The sequence below is a fragment of the Ambystoma mexicanum genome, chromosome 6p, assembly GCF_040938575.1.
Source record: "Ambystoma mexicanum isolate Mex_15411 chromosome 6p, UKY_AmexF1_1, whole genome shotgun sequence".
Taxonomy (NCBI): domain Eukaryota; kingdom Metazoa; phylum Chordata; class Amphibia; order Caudata; family Ambystomatidae; genus Ambystoma; species Ambystoma mexicanum.
In genome coordinates this window covers 345,880,300-345,901,578 of record NC_090935.1, presented here as the reverse complement: position 1 = coordinate 345,901,578, position 21,279 = coordinate 345,880,300, and the positions used below count along the sequence as shown (strand labels likewise).

Genomic DNA, 21,279 nt, shown 5'->3' with positions numbered 1-21,279 from the left:
AGCTTGGGTAAGGGAGTTCCCTTGCAAGTTTTGTTGAACTTTGTTCTGAAGAAGTCTGAGCCCGACAAAGGGGGAACTATGTGAAAGGTCTGAGCCGGGCAGAGGCGGACCCACGTGAACTGTGTTTTGAAGAGGTCTGAGCCCGACAGAGGAGGGGCCTACGTGAACTTTGTGTTGAAACATTATTTGGAGGTCTGAAGAGAGAGACTTTAACATGGAAGGCCAGACGAACTTCGATCCACGTTTTGGATCTGTTTATTGTGTTGAAAAACCGGGTCAGAGTGTGTCATCCTGTCCCCAGGGTTCCGCCTTACTCCGTGTGGTATAACGCGTGGAGGAGAGCTGGTTCACCAACATTTATTCTTGTGAACACTCATTTTTCCTTTCCATACATTTCTCCTTTACACACTTTTTGTACAAGAGATAAGGCAGGCATTAGGTTTTGGTAGCATTGACCATTTTGATTTGACGGACTCCACTAGGACTGTCTTGTTTATCGTTTGATGGTCGAGACTACTCCCATCTTAGTCATAGGGCAAAGTAGGAGTTTTTCCAACCCCAGGATTTTCAAGAAAGCTTTTACAAATTGTATCTATTATGTCAGGATCTTACTTGTGATACCAAGTCTCCCCTACAGCACCCACTGCCAAACATGAATGAGATGTTGATTTTGATTGGGAATGGGATTGTATTTTCAAAACTGGACATGGCTTCTGCCCATCATCAGATTGAACTGGAAGAAGAGAGCAGGGAATTGACAGCGTTTCTAACTCATGAAGGAGTTTTTCAGTTTAGAAGAATGGAATTCGGGTTGGTGTCTGTGTCCTCTGTGTTTTAGAAAGTGATGGATCGATTGTTGGAATGAAGGGGGTATGTCCTTGTGTGTGGAGAAATTGAAATTGAACATAACATTTTAGACAGGGTATTGTCTATTCTTGAGAAGAAGGGAGTGTCCCTGAGAAAGGAGAAATGTGCCCTCAAGAAGGAGAAAGTTGAATACCTGGGTCATAAGATTTCTACTGCTGGCCTAAAACCCAAGGAGGAGATGGCGAATGCCATGAAGAAGGTTGCAAGGCCAGAGACGAAATGGGAGCTCAGGTCCTTTTTGGGTATGATTGATCGCTATCAAAAATGTGTGAAGAATTTTGTAGATAAGGTGAGAGATGAGGAAACTCTTAAAGAAAATGGAAGAGTTCATCTGGAATAATGCATGTGAAAGAGTTGTGTTGCACTATGGAGGAGATTGATTTGACAAAGGCATTGAAGTGTTTTGACACAAGGAGCAAGAACGTTATCACAGTGGATGCTGGTGATGGTGGAGTGGGGACAGTTTTGTCACAGATTAAGGAGGATCGAAGGGATGAAATAATTGCCCATGCCTCTTGTGTGTTGAAGGGGCCGAAAAGGAATTATTCAGTACTTGAGAAGGAAGCATTGGCGTGTCATTGGGCAGTTGAAAGGTTCCAAAGTTTTCTATGGGGTTTGGAATTATTGGAACCGGCCATAAGTGAATGAAAAGCCATATTTGAATCTTAAGGTCTCAATAACGTATCAAGAAGAGTAGCGAGTTGGGTAACGAGATTACAGTGTCATAAGTTTGACATGGAGGTAATTCCAGGACTTGATAATGTCCTAGCAGATCACCTGTCACGCCTAGGACAACAGGTGGAGGATCAAAGTGAGCCTGAGGGTGTCTCAGAAATGGTATATGTGAATTATGACAGAATCATATCAAGAGGCGTGTGGTTGGAGGCTATGGATAGGGATGATGCAGGCGCGGCCAGGACACATGAAGTGCTTTAAAAGGAGAGTTTATTACAAAATCAGGTAACAAACTCTAGCACAACATCCACACTGTGTTACAACTCTCCAACTGACTTTTACAGAACCCTAATACACCATCCAAGATAAACATTCCTTCCTCAGCATTCCAGGTTTCATCAGCCACAGAAAGTACTTCACAACACATCTCCCCTCCTTCCAATGACCATACTCTTTTTCACCTTCGCAATCCAATTCTTATTCCAAACTTGACCTCCCTTCACTATCAAAGCACCCTTCAACACCTTCTCCTAAAACAGGCTTCGAGTATAAAGGATCACCCTTAATTTTTACCACTCCTTTTTTGATTCTCACCAATTACCACACACAACACTCAACTCTCTTCCCTCTTTTCTCATTCTGTCTCGTGACCCCCTTTTCCTTCCTTTCCTTCATCTGTTCGCTCAGAACCTTGCTCTTCCCAACCAGGATGGCACAACGCTTGCACTAGCCTATTTGCCTTGCGACCTCTCATCAATTCAAAAGGACTCGCTACCGTCTCAACATGCGGAGACATTCGCAAACCATATAATGTCACCTGAACCGCTACCTTCCTGTCTTTACCACACACACCAGCCATCCTTATGGCCTCCATGATGAATCTCTCCACCATCCCATTACCTTCTGGATGGTATAAGGCCAACCTTTTATGTCTTTTCTGCATTTTTTCAGGTACTCCTGAAAATATCCTCGAACAAACTGAGCACCATTGTCTCGAGAATGCTACCAGGTAAACCTCCACTCACAAATATCTCCTGCAAAAAACTCCACAATTTTCTCACCAGGAGTTTCCCTTGGAATTCTATATTCCACCCATCTCAACATCAAATCAATCAAAGGACTAATGTATTTTCCTCGACCGCTCCCCAACTCCACCAGTCCCAAAATGTCCATAACCAAATCATCCAACACCTTACCCGGCACACCAAGTGGGAATTTCTTACCCATTTGCAAGGCTGCAATTTTGCCACCTCACCTTTCCCAGACTTCCTACATTCCAAACACCCATCCAATCTCCTTTCCATCTCGAGATCAGAGGGCCACCGATAAACACACCTCAAAACAGCCTTCATGTGGCTGATTCCCACATGACTCATGCGCTAAGTCAATCGTCTCACGTATATCCAGTGGTACAACCACACGCTCCCAACGGTATAACAGCTCACCCAGAACAGATAACTCATCTCGTACTTCCACAAGTATCTTTCCCTTTGGTTTAGTAATCCTGTAGGTGGCTATCCGCACTATAGCTTCTAACATTTTTTACTGCTTCAGCCCTACCCATAGCCTCCAACCACACGCCTCTTGATATGATCCCATCCTCAAAGCACGGCCAGGACACATGAAGTGCTTTAAGAAGGGTTTATTAAGAAATCAGGTAACAAACCCCAGCACAGCCTCTACACTGTGTTACAACTCTCCAACGGGCTTTTACAGAACTCTAATGCACCATCCCTGATAAACATTCCTTCCCCAGCAATGCATGTTCCATCAGCCACATCAAGTACTTCACAACAGTCCACAGTTCCAGATATACTTTAATTCTTCTCAACAGAGTACAGGTAACAGGCATTTGAAACCCTTGCAGCGATTTATGGTTGCAAGAACAATCTCAGCAAAGTCATGGAGAGTAAATAATAGAAGATATACAAATAACCATTGTACACCCAATATTTAGTATTAAAATAATTTATTTCTTCTGTACATTGTGCATCCATACAATTGTCGGCAGACATAAGGTTTACATTTAAATCGGATTAAAAATGACACGATTTAAGGTGGAAAGGCAAATTTATGTCCATTATGTGAAAAAGACATTTAATGTCATTGCAATTAACCCATTAACCCAATGTACTTGCTTAGATAGTCATAACACATTGCTGCAATCCAGGTGTTTTGAGGGCTTGGCATGGAGTTGCATATTTTAGTTCTTTGGATGTGAATTCTAAACCGCTTTACACCTTTTAGGAATTTGAGATCTAGGGTTCCAAATGGTGAGATACAGTTCCATACAGTGCAACACAAGTCTTATCTGTTTCTACGCTTTTCCTTTTTGCTTCTGGCATTTGTTTGCCCGCTTGCAGAAGATGCTTGCACTACTGTTGCATGGCCTGTAGTCTTCAGATGATCAAAGAGCTTATTCCGAGAGGAAAAATTACAACCACATGCAGCACAATGTAAAGGTGCCTGGGGCTGAAGAGAGAAACAAAACGTTAGTTCTCAAATAGTTCAAATGCTTAAAGACTGTTTTGCATAATGGACTTTAGAATGTGTTACATAACAGACGGTACAGAAAAAATATTGCTGCTTTCCATCTCACAGGTTGTCATACATGCATTCTTTTACCACTTAGCTTTAACCACAATCATGAACGCATACAAATCACTCCTGGATGTCTGGACGCTTGAACTCAAAGATATATTTTATTGAAACACCAGGTGAAGTTTGCATCCCAGAATTTGTGCCACCTCTGCAGCAAGTCTCTGTGTTCCTTGGGACAGTTCTTAATTGCCTCAGGATTGCCTCTGTCTTTGTTAATCCTCAACTATTAAGGAATAGCCCAGTCACTATCCCGCCTTCATTACAGCTAGCTGAAGCTATCAGGATTTAGTCTGAATAATTTGGGCAGTCTTTTAAATAAGACTTTGGCTAACAATAATGTCTGTTATGCATGCATAGAACCTTTATTTTAGAAACAGCCCTCCTCCATTAACTTCCTTTAACCATTGTCAATTTAGATTAGAATATATTCTGTTTTACAACAAACATCAAAGGCTAGTTCTTTAGCCAATCTTAAACTTGGGACAGATTTTCTTTTATCAGCATCATTTCATCTGTAATGATAGCGAAATCAACTTTGCCTCACCATAAACTTCAGTTTGCACTCTTTCAAGAACACTTATACTTGGAATATGCCTATTGTCCCAGAGGTGTTTTGTCCATTAAAGGTATGCTATCAAGCTTTTCTACTGCACTAATAACCCCCAGCATATCAGTCCTACAGCACTGGAACCTTGTCCGGAATTTGGTGCATTGTGCACAGGCCCATGATAGTTGAACTGTAAAGGAAAAGTAGTTGGGGCACAAGAGAAGAGAGGGGACGAGGACAAAACAAGACTAACAAATTGGGAAGATCCAACTGAGAAAAGGTAGAATGAACGGGGTACTGTAGTTATGGTTGCAAGTGTAATGAGAGGCAGGGGATCAGATTATATGCTTATCAGAAAAAATGAAAATGAGACATTCCTTGGTAAGAAGCATTTTCTGGGGAAGGTATTGTCTAGTACATCAGCAACAAGTAAAAACAAGCATTTGCAATGTCAACAGTTTGGGCTTGTGTGTAGGCATGTGAAAGGCACCTGACGTAGTGGTATTAACTGGTTATTGATAACAGCAGATGCAAAATGATGCGAGTACCTGGCATCTAATAGCAGTGCCTGGCAAATAACTAATGCTTATACTTATGTACAAGCCAAAACTGTTGGCTTTGCCAATGCTCCTTGTTAACAGAACTTAAACGACTTACTTAACACGCTTCTAGTGTAATATAAATGTCTTGACCAGGTCTACCTTCAGCCACTCCTGCATCGGCACTGACAGTGTGTTGATGACTCGTAGCAGGAAAGGCAACAGAGGAAACGCGTACAGAAACAGGCCTTCCAAAGGGAAAGAGAATGCGTCCCACAGGCTCCTCGGCTGGTGAAATCTGCTGGCAAACTGCTGGCATTTGGAGTTCGCCGCCGTCGCAAACAGATCGATATGGGGCCTGCTCCACTTGACGAAGATGTGGTCCACCTGGTCCTGCAGAAGTGCCCACTCGTGGCAGGAGCGCAATTCCCTGCTGAGGGAGTCTGCGATGGTGTTCTTGACTCCCGCCAGGTGAAGAGGAACGAGGAACATCCCTTGTCCAACAGCCAAATGCCACAAGTCCTGCGCCTCTTTAGAGAGCGCGGGGGATCAAGTGCCCCCATGCTTCCTGATGTAGAACATGGTGGTGGAGTTATCTGTGAAGATCCTCACCACCTTGCCCTTCAGAAACGGAAGGAATGACTTGAGGGTCCAGAACACTGCCCATAGCTCCAGGATATTTATGTGGAGATCTTTCTCCAGCAGCCACAGGCGTCTTGCGTGCAGACGTCCTTGGTGACCATTTCCTGGTATCAGGGTTTTGAAACCCTGGGAACTCCTAGGCGAGCGGGATCTTGTCCGCAAAGCTTGCGGACACCTGTATCCAGCGAGCATCCAGGAACTCCTGAAGAGGTTGCATCTGTAACCTGCAGAGCTGGATAAGGTAGATGCAAGACGACATCATGGCGAGAAGCGACTTGATGGTTTGCACCGTGGCGGTCGTCATTGACAGCAGTCGTTGCACTTTCCCCTGAATGGCTGCTACCCTCTCCTCCGAGGGCGACGCTAGGCAGGATACCGTATTGAGTCTGGCTCCTAGGAACAGCGCGTTCTGCGATGGTGTCAAGCAGGACTTTGGATAATTGATGGAAAATCCAAGATCTGTCAGTAGCTGGACGGTCGTCTCTGTGTGTCCGAAGGCTAATTCTCACGCGCTGGCCTGGATGAGCCAGTCGTCGAGGTACAGGTACACCTGTATCCGCAGGTGGGCCGCCATCGGTGCCAGGCACTTCGTGAACACCCTGGGGGCCAACTTCAAGTCAAAAGGAAGGGCCTTGAACTGGTAGTGCCCCGCTGTACTACGAAGCATAGAAACCTGGTGCTTCTTGTGAATGGGGACGTGGAAGTAGACGTCCTCCAGGTCTAGCAATGTCAAGAAGTCTCCTTTTTCCAGTTGGCCGAGCTTGTGCTGCAACGTGACCATAATTAACTTTTGGGACTTGTGGTACTTGTTCAGACGCCGCAGATCAAGAATGGCCCTCCGGCTCCCAGTTTTCTTTTTGACTAAAAAGTATCTGGAATAGACTCATGAGCCCCGGAGTCGTTAGGGTACCAGTTTTATCGCCCCTTTTCATAGCATGGCCCGTATCTCCTCCAAGAACTGAGGGATGTGCTGCTCCTGCCGGGCCACCGCAGGGATCCGCAGACACCTGTGATGAGACTCCAGGGTATGTCCTTGGGCGAGAGCGTCCAGCATCCATATGCCGGTGGTGATCTTTTCCCACTCGCTGACAAATCCCGTCAGCCGGCCTCCCATCGGGATGCAGAGGTGGGGCCCGACGTCCAGGCCAGTTAAGGCCTGCTTTGGCACTGGTGTCATGCCTTGCGGGCAAAGGCGATCCTGACCTCCTACACCGTAGGCCTGGAAGAGCCTCTGTAGGCTTCCTGAGTTGTGGATCTTGAAGGCTGATGGTACGACGAGGAAAAACCTTTTGACTACCTGCTCGACTTCCCTCTGGAGGAGCGAATGGAAGAGCGGTGCTGCTAGAGAGTGCAAAGGGAACAGGCCGTCGCTGTATCCGCCTTGATGTCCTGTAGGGACTCGTCGATGACCTTCCCAAAAAGGTTATCTCTGTCGAAAGCACCCTTGCCTGGACCTCCCGGCGAAAATTTGTGGCCTTCAGCCAGCCTTGACAATGAAGGCAGACACTGTTCCCCATTTGCCAGAAACCTACGTCAGCAATGTCCAACGCCACCGTGATGGCATGATCCGATGCTACCTCTCCCTCCATCCTCTTGTCGTCGGGGAGGAACTCCAGAATCGCTCCCTGTCGTACATGGCTATGATTGCCAGTGCGTTGGCTGCCTTGATGGTGGATGCCGCGGTGTAGATGACCTTCCTTCAAATGGCGTCCATCTTCTTCCCCTCGCTGTCCGGAGGGACGACTAAAGACGTCGAGGACGGGTTAGCCGTCCGTTTCCTCACGGCTGCCGAAACCACTGAATCCAGCGATGGTTGCAACCTCAGGCACTTGGGTGCGGATTCCGGCACTCAGCATTTCTTCTCCAGCCTATCACAGGTTGGGCGGAGCTGTGCAAGGGTTCTTCAAGAGGACCAGGCCCTCCTCCCACACGTCATCCAGAAGGGGCACCGCCATGATAGTCTTCCTCTTGGCCTTGCACCTCCGGTAGAGGAAACCCTCCTTCTTGGTTTCCTCGGGCACAAGCTGGAAAAGCATGAGCATGGACTGGAACGACCCCACCTCATCCAGTCGGGGCACCTTCAGCTGTGGAGACCCCCACGCCCGCTGTGATATCGTTGACGTCTGTCGTCGCCGTGGTCGTATCCGTCCCCGGGTCCACTGGGGGTGGGGGTGCCCAATGTGGATGCGGGGGCAGAAATGGGGGCGTTGGATGACGCTTCCTCTTCTTTGCCAGCGGCTGATCGGGGGCTCATAGGGACCAGGCTCTACGGTATCCTCTTCTGGATCTCCGACACCAGAGTGTGGAGGGAGGGTGGACAGGATGTCCAAAGATACATCCCTCAGCTGAGCTGGCATGATCAGAACACTAGGCCCTGCGCCGTCATCGCCACCATCCTCCACGTCCTCCTGGACCATGCGTAAGTACTCCAGATCCTCGTCCGTGGATGACACTTCCATGGCCTGGGACATGCCTGAGGCTGGTCCGGGGCCTCCTTACCCCCCCCCCCCTTTCCACCCTGAGGGGTCGGAGCCGGGCTCAGAGACGGCATCCTCTTCTCCGGCGTGCCATCAGACTTCGCCAAAGTCACTGCAGCAGTTTCTCGCCTCGGAGGCAGGGACACCTTCTGCACTGTGGGTGTTACCTCTACTGGGTCAGTCCCTTTTGCCTTCGTGAGAGCCACTGCCACCAGCTCTATCGTCGACAAATACTTCTCCTGAGCCGATTGGGCTTTCTTGGGCAGTTCGGCTGTCTTATCCTCTGTCCTTGGGTTCTCAGGCTTCTCCTGCAACTTAGCCTGGTTGGACGATTTCCTTTTCGAGGAGGGGATTGATCACTGGCTGGCAATGGAGGCGGATGGCGATGTCAATCGCGCCCTGTCAATCGCGGGACCCACAGGGATCGAACTTCCTTCTTCTCCTCTGTCATGGTCAGAGGGTGCGAAGTACGTTCGGAAACGTTGATGAAACTTCGATGATCTTCGCCCCCTTGAGGGGTCCTGAAATTCACCGACAACGGGTCCCCGCTGTCGGCAGATGAGAGAAGAGCACACAGGCTCTTCTGGAACAAAAATAGAAACTTTTTCGGCTAAAAATAACAAAAAAACGTAGAAGTAGTTCACAGAGTAAACTTGAGGACTCCCAACAATGAAGCGTGCAGTAAAAATCTGAAGATGGCGGCCAGAGGAGGGGCTAAGGGAGAGGACTGTCATTGGATGGGGGCAGTATGACCCAGATGACAGTGATTGGTTTAGAGCAGAAATACAGTTTGAAAGTGAAACAGTTTTTTCTTTTACCGAGGATTCATGGGCATGGATTCACATGCCAGACCCCATGCTGGAGAAAATTGTCTCAGAGCGAAGGGATACAAATATGCAATATGGTTCTCGGCACGCCTGTGTTTCGAACACAACGGAAAAGCCCTGTTCTTTCAATCCCCAGAAGAGGCAAGCAACATTTTGGACACTGCAGATAATGGAGCCGTGGAGTTGAGAAGCAGAAATGGTCAGGGGAGGCCAACACCCAGGGTCCCGGATTGACATGTTGCTTTGTTTTCTCAAATTACTGAGGGGTGGTAAATGGCTGGTGGGGGGCTCATGTGCATGACATGGAATGTCAGAGGCCTGTATTGCTACTTTATATGCAGAGGCACCAGGTGGACATTGCAATCCTTCAAGAGACATCTCTCGCAAACTGGGGAGGCAGCTTTTGCTATAACTTGGGGATGCCACAGGTACTTTTCCTCGTATTCTAGGTATTCCCAAGGGGCATGTATAATCATCAATGGTACACTGGGGTTCCGATGCACAGAGGTGCTGATGGACACAGAGGGTAGGGCACTGATCCTCACAGCTCCGGTGCAAGTGCAGAGGTTCACCTTTGTGAACTACTATGGTCCTAACACAGACTGCCTTGATACTCTTGAATTCATTGAGGAACACCTCAGGAAACATCAGGAGAGCACAATGTGTTAAGGGCCGGGGGACCTTAACGCTTTCATGAGTGACTCGCTGGACAGGTTGGGGGGGTCAGCGGGTGTCCAAGTCCACCCACAAATTACGACAAATGTGTGCAAGTGCAGGGTTGGTGGACATATGGAGGGATCACCATGCTCAGAAAGAGTGTACACATTCAGATCATTGGTGCATGGTATGGCTTCTAGGCTGGACTTTATTTTGAAGTCTGCTGATTGGCCAGGCACACACCCTTTCTGATCACGCTCTGGTTGTTGTGCATCTCCTAATCCATGGGAAGTGGCAGGGGTGCAGGAGTTGGTATTTTAAGAACGAGAGCTTTCGTGATGCATTGTTCCGGGAGGAAATACGGGAGGGAGTGCTCCGCTTCTTTCAGGAGAGAGGGCTCCGTAGCTTCCTACTCCTCCCTTTGGGAAGCCTTTAAGTGCGTGATAAGGGGTTTATGCATTGCTAAGAAAGCTGGCGTCCTCAGTACCATAAGAGCAGAGATAGATGGTCACGAAACTCGGTTTCAGGAGCTGGAATTGGGAGCGGGGTTCTCTACTGGTTTGGGAATGCGGGCTAGGTTCTATGAGGTACTGGGATTGTTCAGGGATGCTGAAGAATGCAAAGTTAGGTTGCTTAATAGGTGCACGGCGCTGAGAGGGTACGGGGAAGGTCAGCGGACTGGGACCCTACTGGTCCGTCTGATTAAGACCGACGTCTCTAAGTCGCACATAGCAGCAATTATGAACCAGTCGGTCAAGCTTCTGCAGACAGATGAAGAAATAATGGAGATATTCACTGATTTCGATAATGCTCTAGTTTCCTCTAGGCTTACGGTGGGACAGGATTTGATTGATGAATACCTGGAGCAGGTGGACCTGTACTGGGTGGCACAGGAGGAAAGAGAGCAGCTCGGTAGGCTGTTAACAGAACAAGAGGTCCACAAGGCTATTTAAGCTCATCCTGCTGGGAAAGCTGCAGGCCCAGATGGACTCTCGGACGATTTCTATAAAGCTTATGCAGATTTAGTGGTCCCTCAGATGCTGTGCATCTATCAGCAGGCGATGCGTGATGGCGCATTGCCTGGGTCTAAGCGAGAAGCGGTGGTCACCCTACTCCTAAAGCCAGGGAAGAGCGCCAACAGCTGCTCTTCCTATCGCCCGATTTCCTTGATAAACTTGGACAATAACGTTTTGGCTACGGATCTGGCTAATAGGCTCTCCCCGATAAAGCCCAGATGTGTACTAGCCGCTCAGGCTGGGTTTATTACCGGGAGGTCCATGTCATATGGGCTCCATAGAATTGTTGGTCTCCAATCAATTCTTGAACAAAGTCCTCCGTAGTAGTGGCCCTTCTCGACGCAGAGAGGGCGTTTAACTTCATCAAGTGGCCATTCCTTTTCTCTGTCCTAAGGCTCATGGGAATGGGAGAGGATTTCGTGAGTATGGTTTCCTTGCTGTAAGAAAGTACAGTGGCACGTCTTCGGGTGAATGGTAGACACTCTGATGCCATAGTGATGGAAAGGGGTATGCGCAGGGATGTCTGCAGTCCCCCTTGCTATTTGCGCTCACTGTGGAACCCTTAGCAGAAATGGTCCGCTTCAGACATATAGACGAGTGCAACTGTTCACGCATAGTCTGGTTATTTCACTTTATGCAAACAATGTAATCCTGTTAATCGCTAATCCAGAGGTAAATCTGGCACCTGTCATGAGGGACATTTTGGTTTTTGGCCAATTTTCTGGGCTCCACGTCAATCCTTCTAAATCAATATTGTTCCCCTTTACGGGCGGGACCATGAGGTTTCATGAGGAGTTTGAATTCTAATGGCATTCTGAGGTTACTCGATATCTCGGGGTGATGGTGGCCAGGTTGCCTGAAGTGCTTTACCAAAAGAATTATGGGGAAAAGTTGGCACACACCGAGACGCTTCTCCGGAAGGTGGATGAACATTCCTTTGTCCCTCTTCGGACAAATATTGATAATTAAGATGCTAATATTACTCAGGTTCTTTACACATTGATCAATGTGTCCACATTGGTCCTGGCTAAATTCTTTAAATCGCTGAAATCCGTTAAAAACAAATTTTATCTGGCAGGGAAAGCAGATATTTGTGCGCTGTGAAAAGCTGGTGGCCCCTTTGGAGAGGGGAGGACTTACCTTTCACGATTTTGAGGCCTACTGGACGGCAGCACAAGCATCTTTTTAGCTGCACTGGTATGATCTGGTCCCGGGTAGTGCACATGTGCAAATACAGAGAGCGATGGTCGCCCCTTCGCTACTGATGGTTATCATTCTTTCCTCCCTGCTGCAAATAACCAGGCCACATAATATGGTTGAGCTCACCTGTAGCGCCTGGAGAAGTATCGAAGGCATAGCACACAATGGGTTACTCTACTTCCCACTTCTCCCAATTAAACATGTCCCGGGGATTCCGCTTATGGGAGAGAAGGTTTTTGTCCAATTTATGGATAGGTTGGGCCGCGCATGTTGGTGGGATCACTTCCGTAACGGGCAGCTCCTTATGTTGGAAGAATTTAAGGTCAGGGGGGATGCGTCAGCGTTACACAATTGTGTGCATTTCAGGTTGCGAGTCGGATTGAAAGACAGGTTCACAGACTTCCCCCAGGAGCCCGATATTGCACCTGTTCTGCACAGGTTAATTAGCTCAGGGAAGAAGGCCAAACTGATCTCCAGGTTGTACGCTGCTATAATTGCTGGGGTTACACTGTGGGTGGAGGATTCTCAGGCTAAATGGGAGGACACACTCTAGGTGCCCCCCTGCTGGACAAAACCTGGAGGTACTGCTGTATGCAGACGTGCAAGGTGGCTATCAATAGCAACTTTAAGTTAATCCAGTTAAAAATTTTGCACAAGTTCTATCTGACCTCGGCAGACAAACATCCGTTTTCTCCCCCGAGGCGCCAGACTCGTGCCGGAGATGCAGTGCTTCCCCGGCATACTTTCTACATTCGGCTTGGGACTGTCCTCAAATCCATTCCTTTTGGGCACAAGCGTTTGAATTGATTGAAGGCATTGCAGGTGAGCGGTTGGCCCTGTCTCCTATTGTGGCTTTGCTGGGTTACACACTCAAACTGCCTAAACATGTCAGAAAGTTACTGGGCATTTCGTTTCTTATGGCCTAGAGGAGAGTGGCTATGGTGTGGGGGTAGGGGCCATTTTCCTGCATATGAACAGTGTAAGGCAGACATATTATATTGTTACGAAACAGAGACAGACTATGGGCCTCATTACACGGTATGCGGTAACCATGGCGCTATTAGCGCCATGGTTGCCGCCGGTATTTTACCGTGTCCGCCTTGGTGGATGGCGGAATTACCGCCCTACTCCAAGGTGAGCGTGGGCGGTAATTTCCCATTCACCAAGGCACTTCCCCATTCCCATTTTTGCCCCATAGGGCTCAATGGGAATGGGGAAGGAGCTAATTACGGTACCGCAAATTGCGGTACCGTAATTAGCACCAAGGTCCCTTTGCGGGCCCGTTCCTTAACGGCTGGTAAAACCAGCCGTTGAGGTCGGGTCCCGCAAAGGGACCTCGTAGTAAGGCGGTAAGGGTTTACCGGTACCGGTAAACCCTTACCGCATTCCGTGTAATGAGGCCCTATGGAACTTGTGTGCACCCGACCGCGAAACCAAAAGACATTTGAGGTCCTTATGCTGCTTACTTACTGTAGCTCAGCAGTGGTGTATCCGAGGGGTCTGACTATTATTCAGCCTGCTGAGTCCGTAAATTACTTGTTTTTTCTCTCCTTAGCTGTAATTATTCCTGATGGATCGGTTGGGGGCTGGGGGTGGTTTTGGCATCTGGAAGTGAAGTTTGTGCTGATTGTTTTATCTATGCTTTAAAAATCAATAAAACACTTTTTTTAAATGAAACATCAGACAAAGGATCTTAAAAAGAATCCTCTGCTGGACCGGTAGCCAATGGAGGTTTCTACAATATGGTGGAATTGTAGCAGATCTGGGAAGGCCATAGAGAAGTCTAATCACAGCATTCTGAGTGACTTGGAGGCGGAGTATCTGGCCAGTCGGAATGCCCATATATACAGCATTACAGTAGTCTATGCTGGAATTTACCAGAGTCCCAACAACCGCCAAGCGGTGTTGTTCTGCAATTAGGGCAAGACATGCCTCAAGTTTGAATTGATAATAAACTGATTTTACAACTTCGCTAACAATTTAAATTTGCCTGCCAAATGCAACCTAGATTTTTGACTCTAGCAGGAAAGGCAATTGGAACTTCGAAGAGGGCTGGGCTGGGCAAACAAGATTGAAGGTCAGGCAACCGTTATTTTTAACAAAGCACAATGATCTCTGTCTTAGAGGGGCTACGTTGCAACTTATTTTCCAACATCCAGCTATTTATTTTTGTGCACATACTAACACTCGATTAATTGCTTCTGCTGGATTCTCAAGCCCGACATAGATCTGTGAAGGTAGTAGGTATTAATTACATTGCAACATAGTCCAAAATCTGGTATTTACAGCAGAGGAGCCTTTGGCGAAACCTTGCTGTAGAAAATCCCCTAGCTGTAGCATAGTATGCACCAATAACACATTCCCTATAAAATTGCAAAACATATTTGCTTAATTAGCAAACCCCTTTGTTGCTTTGCCAATGTTGAAAGAGAAATGTCTTGTTTTCTTAAAGACTGCATAGACAGTGAAGTCTCTAAGGTTTAAATGGATTATCGGGTAGTTAACATATGGGGTCAAGAAAGCTGACAAGACCTCAGGATCAAGTTCAAAACATGTATTTAGGGATTGAGTAAACAATGGGGTAACAGTAAGTAAAACAGGGTTTCTTCAACTAAAGATAAACAAAGGTTCACAATGGATCTCCTTAATTCACGCTTGGTCCTCTACGGCCATGAGCCGTCTCAAAATGTCCATCCTTTTTCCTTCCGGGTCTGGCTCTCATTGCTTATGACCAATGGCTACTGTTAAAAATCCTTGCCTGTTCTTTCTGATTGATGAGCGGGTTCCACACCACCCCCATGCACAATTCACAATGTTTTAGTCTGGTTGAGCAATCTGTTGTAATGTTCTGATGACTGGCTAGATGCATGATTTATAGGGACCGGAGCCCCAAGATATGTAGCTTTGACTCCTGCCAGCAGCGAGTCAGTGAGAGCAGACTCTGGTGACAGCCAGAGTGACGTGGAGAGTCTAGGCTGTTAAGCCTGTTCTTCCCTGTATGGCTCCTGTTTCTTCCCCTCTGATCCGGAACCGTTCTTTCTGAACCCATTGTATTCCTCCTTACACTGTGTGGTGCTGTCTATGGCGAGCCTGGCCCACCAGAACCTTTCTGTTATTGATAGCTTTGTACCAATCTCTCTCCAGCTCCAATGTACTGTCTGATGTTGCGCTTCTTAATTCTGTACCACTTTTAACTGATGTTCCTTCCTCCTTGGTATTTGCTTTGCCCTCTCTAAAAATCTCTCCCTCCTTTCCAGGACCCCCAGCTTCCTGCGCCACCTTTAGTCAGCTTTGGCCTGCTTTTTTGGAAACACACCTCGTTGTCACAGTCAGAACCTTTTTGTGACATAGTCCTCTCGTCCTCATGACAGTCATCTCCCTGAAACCACTCCTCCCCACCTCATCGGTTTCATGACCGCATTGTAACATAGTCCCCAATTACTTGTTACGGTACCACCTTCCTTTTCACGTCCCCTTCTCTTTGATAATACTATGTCCTTGCTGGAAACTCTGCACTCTTTCTTTCACCACAGGTTTCTGCCCTGACCTGTTCCACCGTCTTGCTGTTACCTCTTCCTCTTATTGCAACGATATTCTTCTAACAGATGTCACCACTTTCTCCCACAAACTCCTCCTCCTTCACTTTGTTACTACAGCCTATCACCTCAACCTCTGCCTTCTTCCTCGTACTACCACCTTCTATAACTAGAACCTCCACCTCTTTGTTAACCTTGCTACCTCCTTTTATTATTACCCGAGACTCCTTACAAGCACCACCACCACCTAGTACTATAACCTCCTCTGTCACCCTGCTTTGTAACCACCTCATTCTCCCCGCTTGCTGTAACCACCTTCTCCTTCGCTTGGGTTACACCCCCCTCCTTCACTTCAACTGTAACCACCTCCTCCACATCACTGATATCACCTCACCAATCACCTATCTCTCCATCCTTGTGCAAACATGAGCCTCCTGCTCCTACACACAATACTCCAACTGAGGCCTGTTGCATTTATATTATGCTCAATGCTCCTCTTGAGTTGATATTTCACCAACGGGCTGCACTTGTGTGTGTTAATTGTGTGAGGGCTAGGATAGACTAGTTTCGTGGAGTCTACTTTGGGGTTAGAATTGGAAACCAAGTCTATAACTGGCCATCTTGGGACCAGTACTCCCTCGTTGTTCCTTCTATCTGTTTGCAGTGTGCTGAGATCTTCCGCTTTCCCAACGTGTGCCTTTTACCCATGAAACAGGCCGACAATGCGTTCAACATTCTTTGGTCTTGTGAAAAGTCTGTGTGCTTGTGAAATCTGATACATTGTATTTCTGGCTGAGACGCGCTCTACAGGGTGACAATATGATTGGTTATTTATAACGCGCTTAATACCCAGAGGTTTCTAAGCACAAATTGGAGGATCGAACCTGTGTTGCTCCGTGTCGTCTTGCTTCCAAGGCAAGCACGTTGCCCCTGAGCTATCCTCCCAAGACCATGCTTCTGTAACTTTGGTATTGCTTTGATTCAAAGCAGCGTGCTTGCAACATTATATCTGTGGGACTCTCTGATTCTTCAGTGTTGCTTTTAAATGCTGAAATGACTTCTCCAGTACACCGGACACAGTTTAACAGTGTTACAGTTTACACTTGCTTGTCCGGTGAAGATAATTTTTTCTGTTAAGGGGACAGGCACTTTTCAAGCTTTTCTAGAGGTGTCATGAAGCTGCTGCGGTTTACATTTTTTAATTTAAAAAACCCTGCAAATACTGTCACCTGCAACACATCCTTCCCCTATTTCTCCCATCTAACAAAAACTGCGGGCTAATTACCAAATAAGCAAAACAGCAAATCATTCAGAACCACTGGCCACTACAGGAGGGGAAATTCCATATGCAAATCATGCTGGGTCCCACCCCAAAAGGGCCAGACCGAACTGCTAGGTCACATCCCTTCTGCACGAGACCGCAAGCATCCCCAGACATGTTCCAGCCTCATTGGACGTCATGAGTGAGGAGTAGTCTAAGTCTCTAGGCCCAGCAGGCTTTTCTAGGGATGGTGTGTGGAGCTGCTGCTTACATTTTAAAATAAAAAACCCTGCCATTACTGTGACCTGCAACACATTCTCCAACACATCCCCGCTGTCTTCCATCTAACAAAATTAAATGTGGGTTACTTACCAAATAAGCAAAACAGAAAGGTGATAGCTGCAAGGTTTCAAATCATTCATAACCACTAGCAAAGCTCTGGGCAATCCTCCAGATCATCGTTTTTCAGCCTGCTAAGCCACTACAGGAGGGGACAGACCATAAGCAAATTAGGCTTGTTCCCACCCCAACGGCTAGGTCACATCCCTTCTGCACAAGACCACGAGAATCCCCTGACATGTTTCAGCCTGCTGTTTACATTTTAAAATAATAACAACCTGCAATTACTGTGAGCTCCATTGCATCCTCTCCCATCAAACAAAAACTGTGGGTTAATTAACAAATATGCAAACAGAAAGGTGATGGCTGGAAGGTTTCAAATCATACTAAGCACTGGCACAGCTCTGGGCAATCCTCCAGACCATCATTTCTCTGGTTGGACTTGTGTTACCAGTTGCCGTTTCCTGTCTGTGGCCAGACACTTGCCAGGCACTGAATGTCTGCACTTTGGGGTTTAGGCCTCTTCGAAAAGCTCTGTCTGTTTACAGTTTAGCCTGAGTAATGTACAATAGTCCAGGCTGTTGAGTTTGACATCTGCTTACTGAGACACCGGCATGGTATCAAGAGAGACTCAGACTCAAAGATGATAGTTTCAAAACCTTTATTTATTAAAGGTTCCTGGGTTAGTGTAAGGCCTACCCGGCCTCAACACTAAAGGGATGGTTCCCTTAATTGATGTTTCTAAGGGCCGTCAAAGTCTGAAAATCCAAAGTAAATATCTGTCTGTGTCTGCATTTAGGAGTATTAATTAGTGAAATTAAAACGAACATAGCGCTGACAAATCTGAATCAGTTAAGAAATCTGCTTTTCCGAATTGAGTCAACATTTAACTTTCATTTTGAGTTTAAATGAGTCTAAAATGGAGGTTGCAACGTGATGGCGCGCACGTGACGATCATGTGTCATCATGTTGCAACGTTACATTAAAAACTGCCCATTTTGGAACTTTGCAATGCAGTTCCGGGACCGGGGGAGAAACAAACACGCGAATATACGAACTCGGAATGTAAGAAAGGAGAAATCCAGGTAAGGGGAAACAAATCAGGGAAAATTGGCATCCCATAGACATTCACAGATTACTATTGAATCAAAATAGCTAACTTTAGATTAAACTATTCCAGGAACTGAGAACCGCAAAGGCATTCTAAAATAGAATTGGAAACCAACTTGTAACATTAAGAATATCGTTCCTTATTAAAATCGGAAATTCGAAAATGAAAATACCAATTTGACACGTTCAGAAAACCATTTAAAGTAAGTAATAACTTAAGTTAATCAACTAATAACACAGCAAAAGCAGATTGCTAACACAGATTTGAGAATGGTATGTTTTAGTTATTAGCCTCTTGTAATAGAGGATCAAGCACATTAATGGAGTGTTTCTTGTTCACTTTATTTTGCAGAATATCAAATGTTCATGATCATTTTCTAACCCTCCTGAGGAACCATTGATAAAAAATAATGGGGAAACACGTGCCGGGGGCTACCATTATTTTTTGAACCTAAGAAAAATGATACTAAACAAATTTTGAAGGCACAAGCAAGAATAAAATTTCATTTTGGAGCGCATTACAACAGTGTCTGTATTCTTCTGTGTTCATATTAGCTCTGTGCAGCCCTTAGAGCAACAAACATAACTGTATGCAGCACCAACAAATAAATCACGTTTGAAAAATTAAAACAGGATTACAAATACTCGCCATAGGCTGTCATCAAAGGCTGCTTCACTCTGTCAAAAGTATTGCATTTTGGTTTCACAGTTTAATCACTCATCAGCAGTTCAACGTCTTATCACAAGTGTTTTAACAATGTTCGTTCCAGCACTTGCCATACAATGTTGCCGCTTGCAACCTTGGCTTGGCTTCACCACAGACCGGTCTTGTATCGATCTTCCCAACTCAGCGGCTATGTTGATTTCATGGACGCTGCTTTGTTCTTGGAGCCAAGGACGGAACCACAGCAGCTGCTGCTGCTTCTCCTCGCCTTGATTATCGACACGGGAGGGCTGCGGGTTTCACCGACACAATCCAGGATTCTTCAGCCTCGTTTCCTGGTCTTACTCTTTCTAATCTCGAGGACTCTGGAAAGTAACGGTTCCTTGTTGGAAAGGTCAAGGGAATTTCCCTCCTTGTCATCCCCTCCGGTATTGTCGTTTGCCGTTAAACTGCTGTCTCAAAACTGCTGTTTCCTCGTGTGCTTTGCCTCGCTCTGAGTGTGCTCTCGTGCTCCACCTTTTATCCGTGTGGGGAAGCTTAATGGGAGTCAGGTGTGAGTGATGTCAGTAATTGACTGACCTCGCCTGACCATTGTATTGGGACACTTCAGGTATACTGCTTGTGTCAGTTTTCTCCCACAGCGGGTTGTCCGTGTGACTTTTTTCTGTTGTAAAATGAGGGTTGGGGGGTTGAGTTCCTAAGTATCCTATCTTGTAGGATAGGGTAAAGGTGTTAAAGAGAAGGGGCTACCGCGTCTCACAATCTGGTGTCCCACTCCCATTTCCCGAAGACCCCTCTCACAGGTGATCCTCCCGCACTGGTCCTCCCCCAGGAACTGGATCCAAAAGCAATGGCCGTGTCCTGGCCACCTGGATGATGGATCCCTGGGATCTAGTGGGTGAGACAACTTCTGGTTTCTCACATGCCCTTCCCCTATGCAATGTAGCTGCATCTGTTTAACAGGGAAACAGAGAAAGGAAATTGATCTTCCCCCTGTCTTTACCTTTTCGGTGCTCCACAGTGAAACAGTAGGGTTAGAGTCCTTTCGTTTATCCACACTAATGGAGAATGATCTGCGACGAGTGTGAACTTCCTTCCTAGGAGATAGTATCTTATATGGGCGATGGCCCATTTGATGGCAAGGGCCTCTAATTCTAACAGTTGTTCTTTTCACGTGGGAAGAGTTTGACTAGTGAATAGGATAGGGTGTTCTAATCCATCACAAACTTGTGACAAAACTGTTCCTAACACAGTAAGGGAGAACTCTTTCGAAAAGTCCACTACCTTTATCAGGATCCGGCACAGGGTTTGTTGTAAGCTGTTGTAACATATATCATGATGATCGTCCATCCAGTGAATCTTATGGGGTTCAGCGTTTTTTTATTTGTCTGTCAACCTAGCTGTTCTGTCCGAGAAATTAGGGTTTAAGCCTACGGTAACAACCTATTAACCCCAAGAAGGCTCTGAGGTCTCTCTTGATCTTAGGCTTGGGGGTTTCTAGGATGGCTTTCACTTTTTCTTGCTGAGGCTGGACACTGCAATTCCCTGCCAAGAAACCAAGGTATTTTACAGCTGATTGAGCGAGTTTACATTTGGAGTGATTGGCAGTTAAGCTGGCTTCACCGAGGGCGCTGATAATAGTAACGAGATGGAAAAGGTGGTCTTTCCAAGTCTTACTATAAATGACTATGACGTCAATATAAGCCCCACAAAAATGGGAGTAGGGGTATAATATTCGGTCCATAAGCCATTGGAAAGTAGCAGGGCACTGTGTAAACCCAATGGGAGGACTTTGAACTAGAATAGTCCCAGAATAGTCCCAGAGGCGCCAAGAAAACTGTCTTTTCCTTATAAGGTCCATGTTCTGGGACCTGGCAGTACCCCTTGGTTAAGTCTAGGGTTGATGGGAAGGTGGCATTTCTGAGTTTATCAATTTGTCGATGCGCTGCATAGGCATCAAAGTTGGAGATGGCGTTGACCTGTCGGAAGTCTATGCAAAACCTCCAGGAATTATTGGTTTTGTGACCAACACACTAGAGGAGGACCATGGACTTGAAGAGGGTTCGATAATATTTGCCCTCGGCATTTTGTTCGCTTCCTCTACCACTATCTGTCTACAGGCTTCCGGGTGTCTATATAGTTTCAAATTAACCACTTTTCCCTTTGGAGTTGTAATATGATACGTGCCGTGCACTCTCCCTAGTTTCTTGCAGAATATGTCGGGAATGTCCAGACCACATCTTTTAAGTCTTCTTGCTGTTCACTAGAACGCTCTTGGGGAATTAATTAAAAATGATCTATTTCCTCTGGTACCAAACAGG

General features: G+C 46.5%; 1 protein-coding gene across 4 annotated transcripts in view; it reads right to left on the bottom strand.

Moving 5' to 3' along the window:
* Positions 1–3,494: 3,494 nt before the first annotated feature.
* Positions 3,495–21,279, bottom strand: part of DNAJC21 (DnaJ heat shock protein family (Hsp40) member C21) — a 705,789-nt gene continuing 688,004 nt past the window's right edge. For 2 of the 4 annotated variants that reach the window (XM_069627113.1, XM_069627114.1), the window contains exon 12: positions 17,258–17,326. In XM_069627113.1, coding sequence (XP_069483214.1) covers positions 17,273–17,326 — 54 coding nt within the window. In that variant the 3' untranslated portion in view covers positions 17,258–17,272. Of the gene's footprint in view, positions 4,015–17,257; positions 17,327–21,279 lie in introns of those variants that run through there. The other 2 variants (XM_069627111.1, XM_069627112.1) reach the window with 2 other exon arrangements.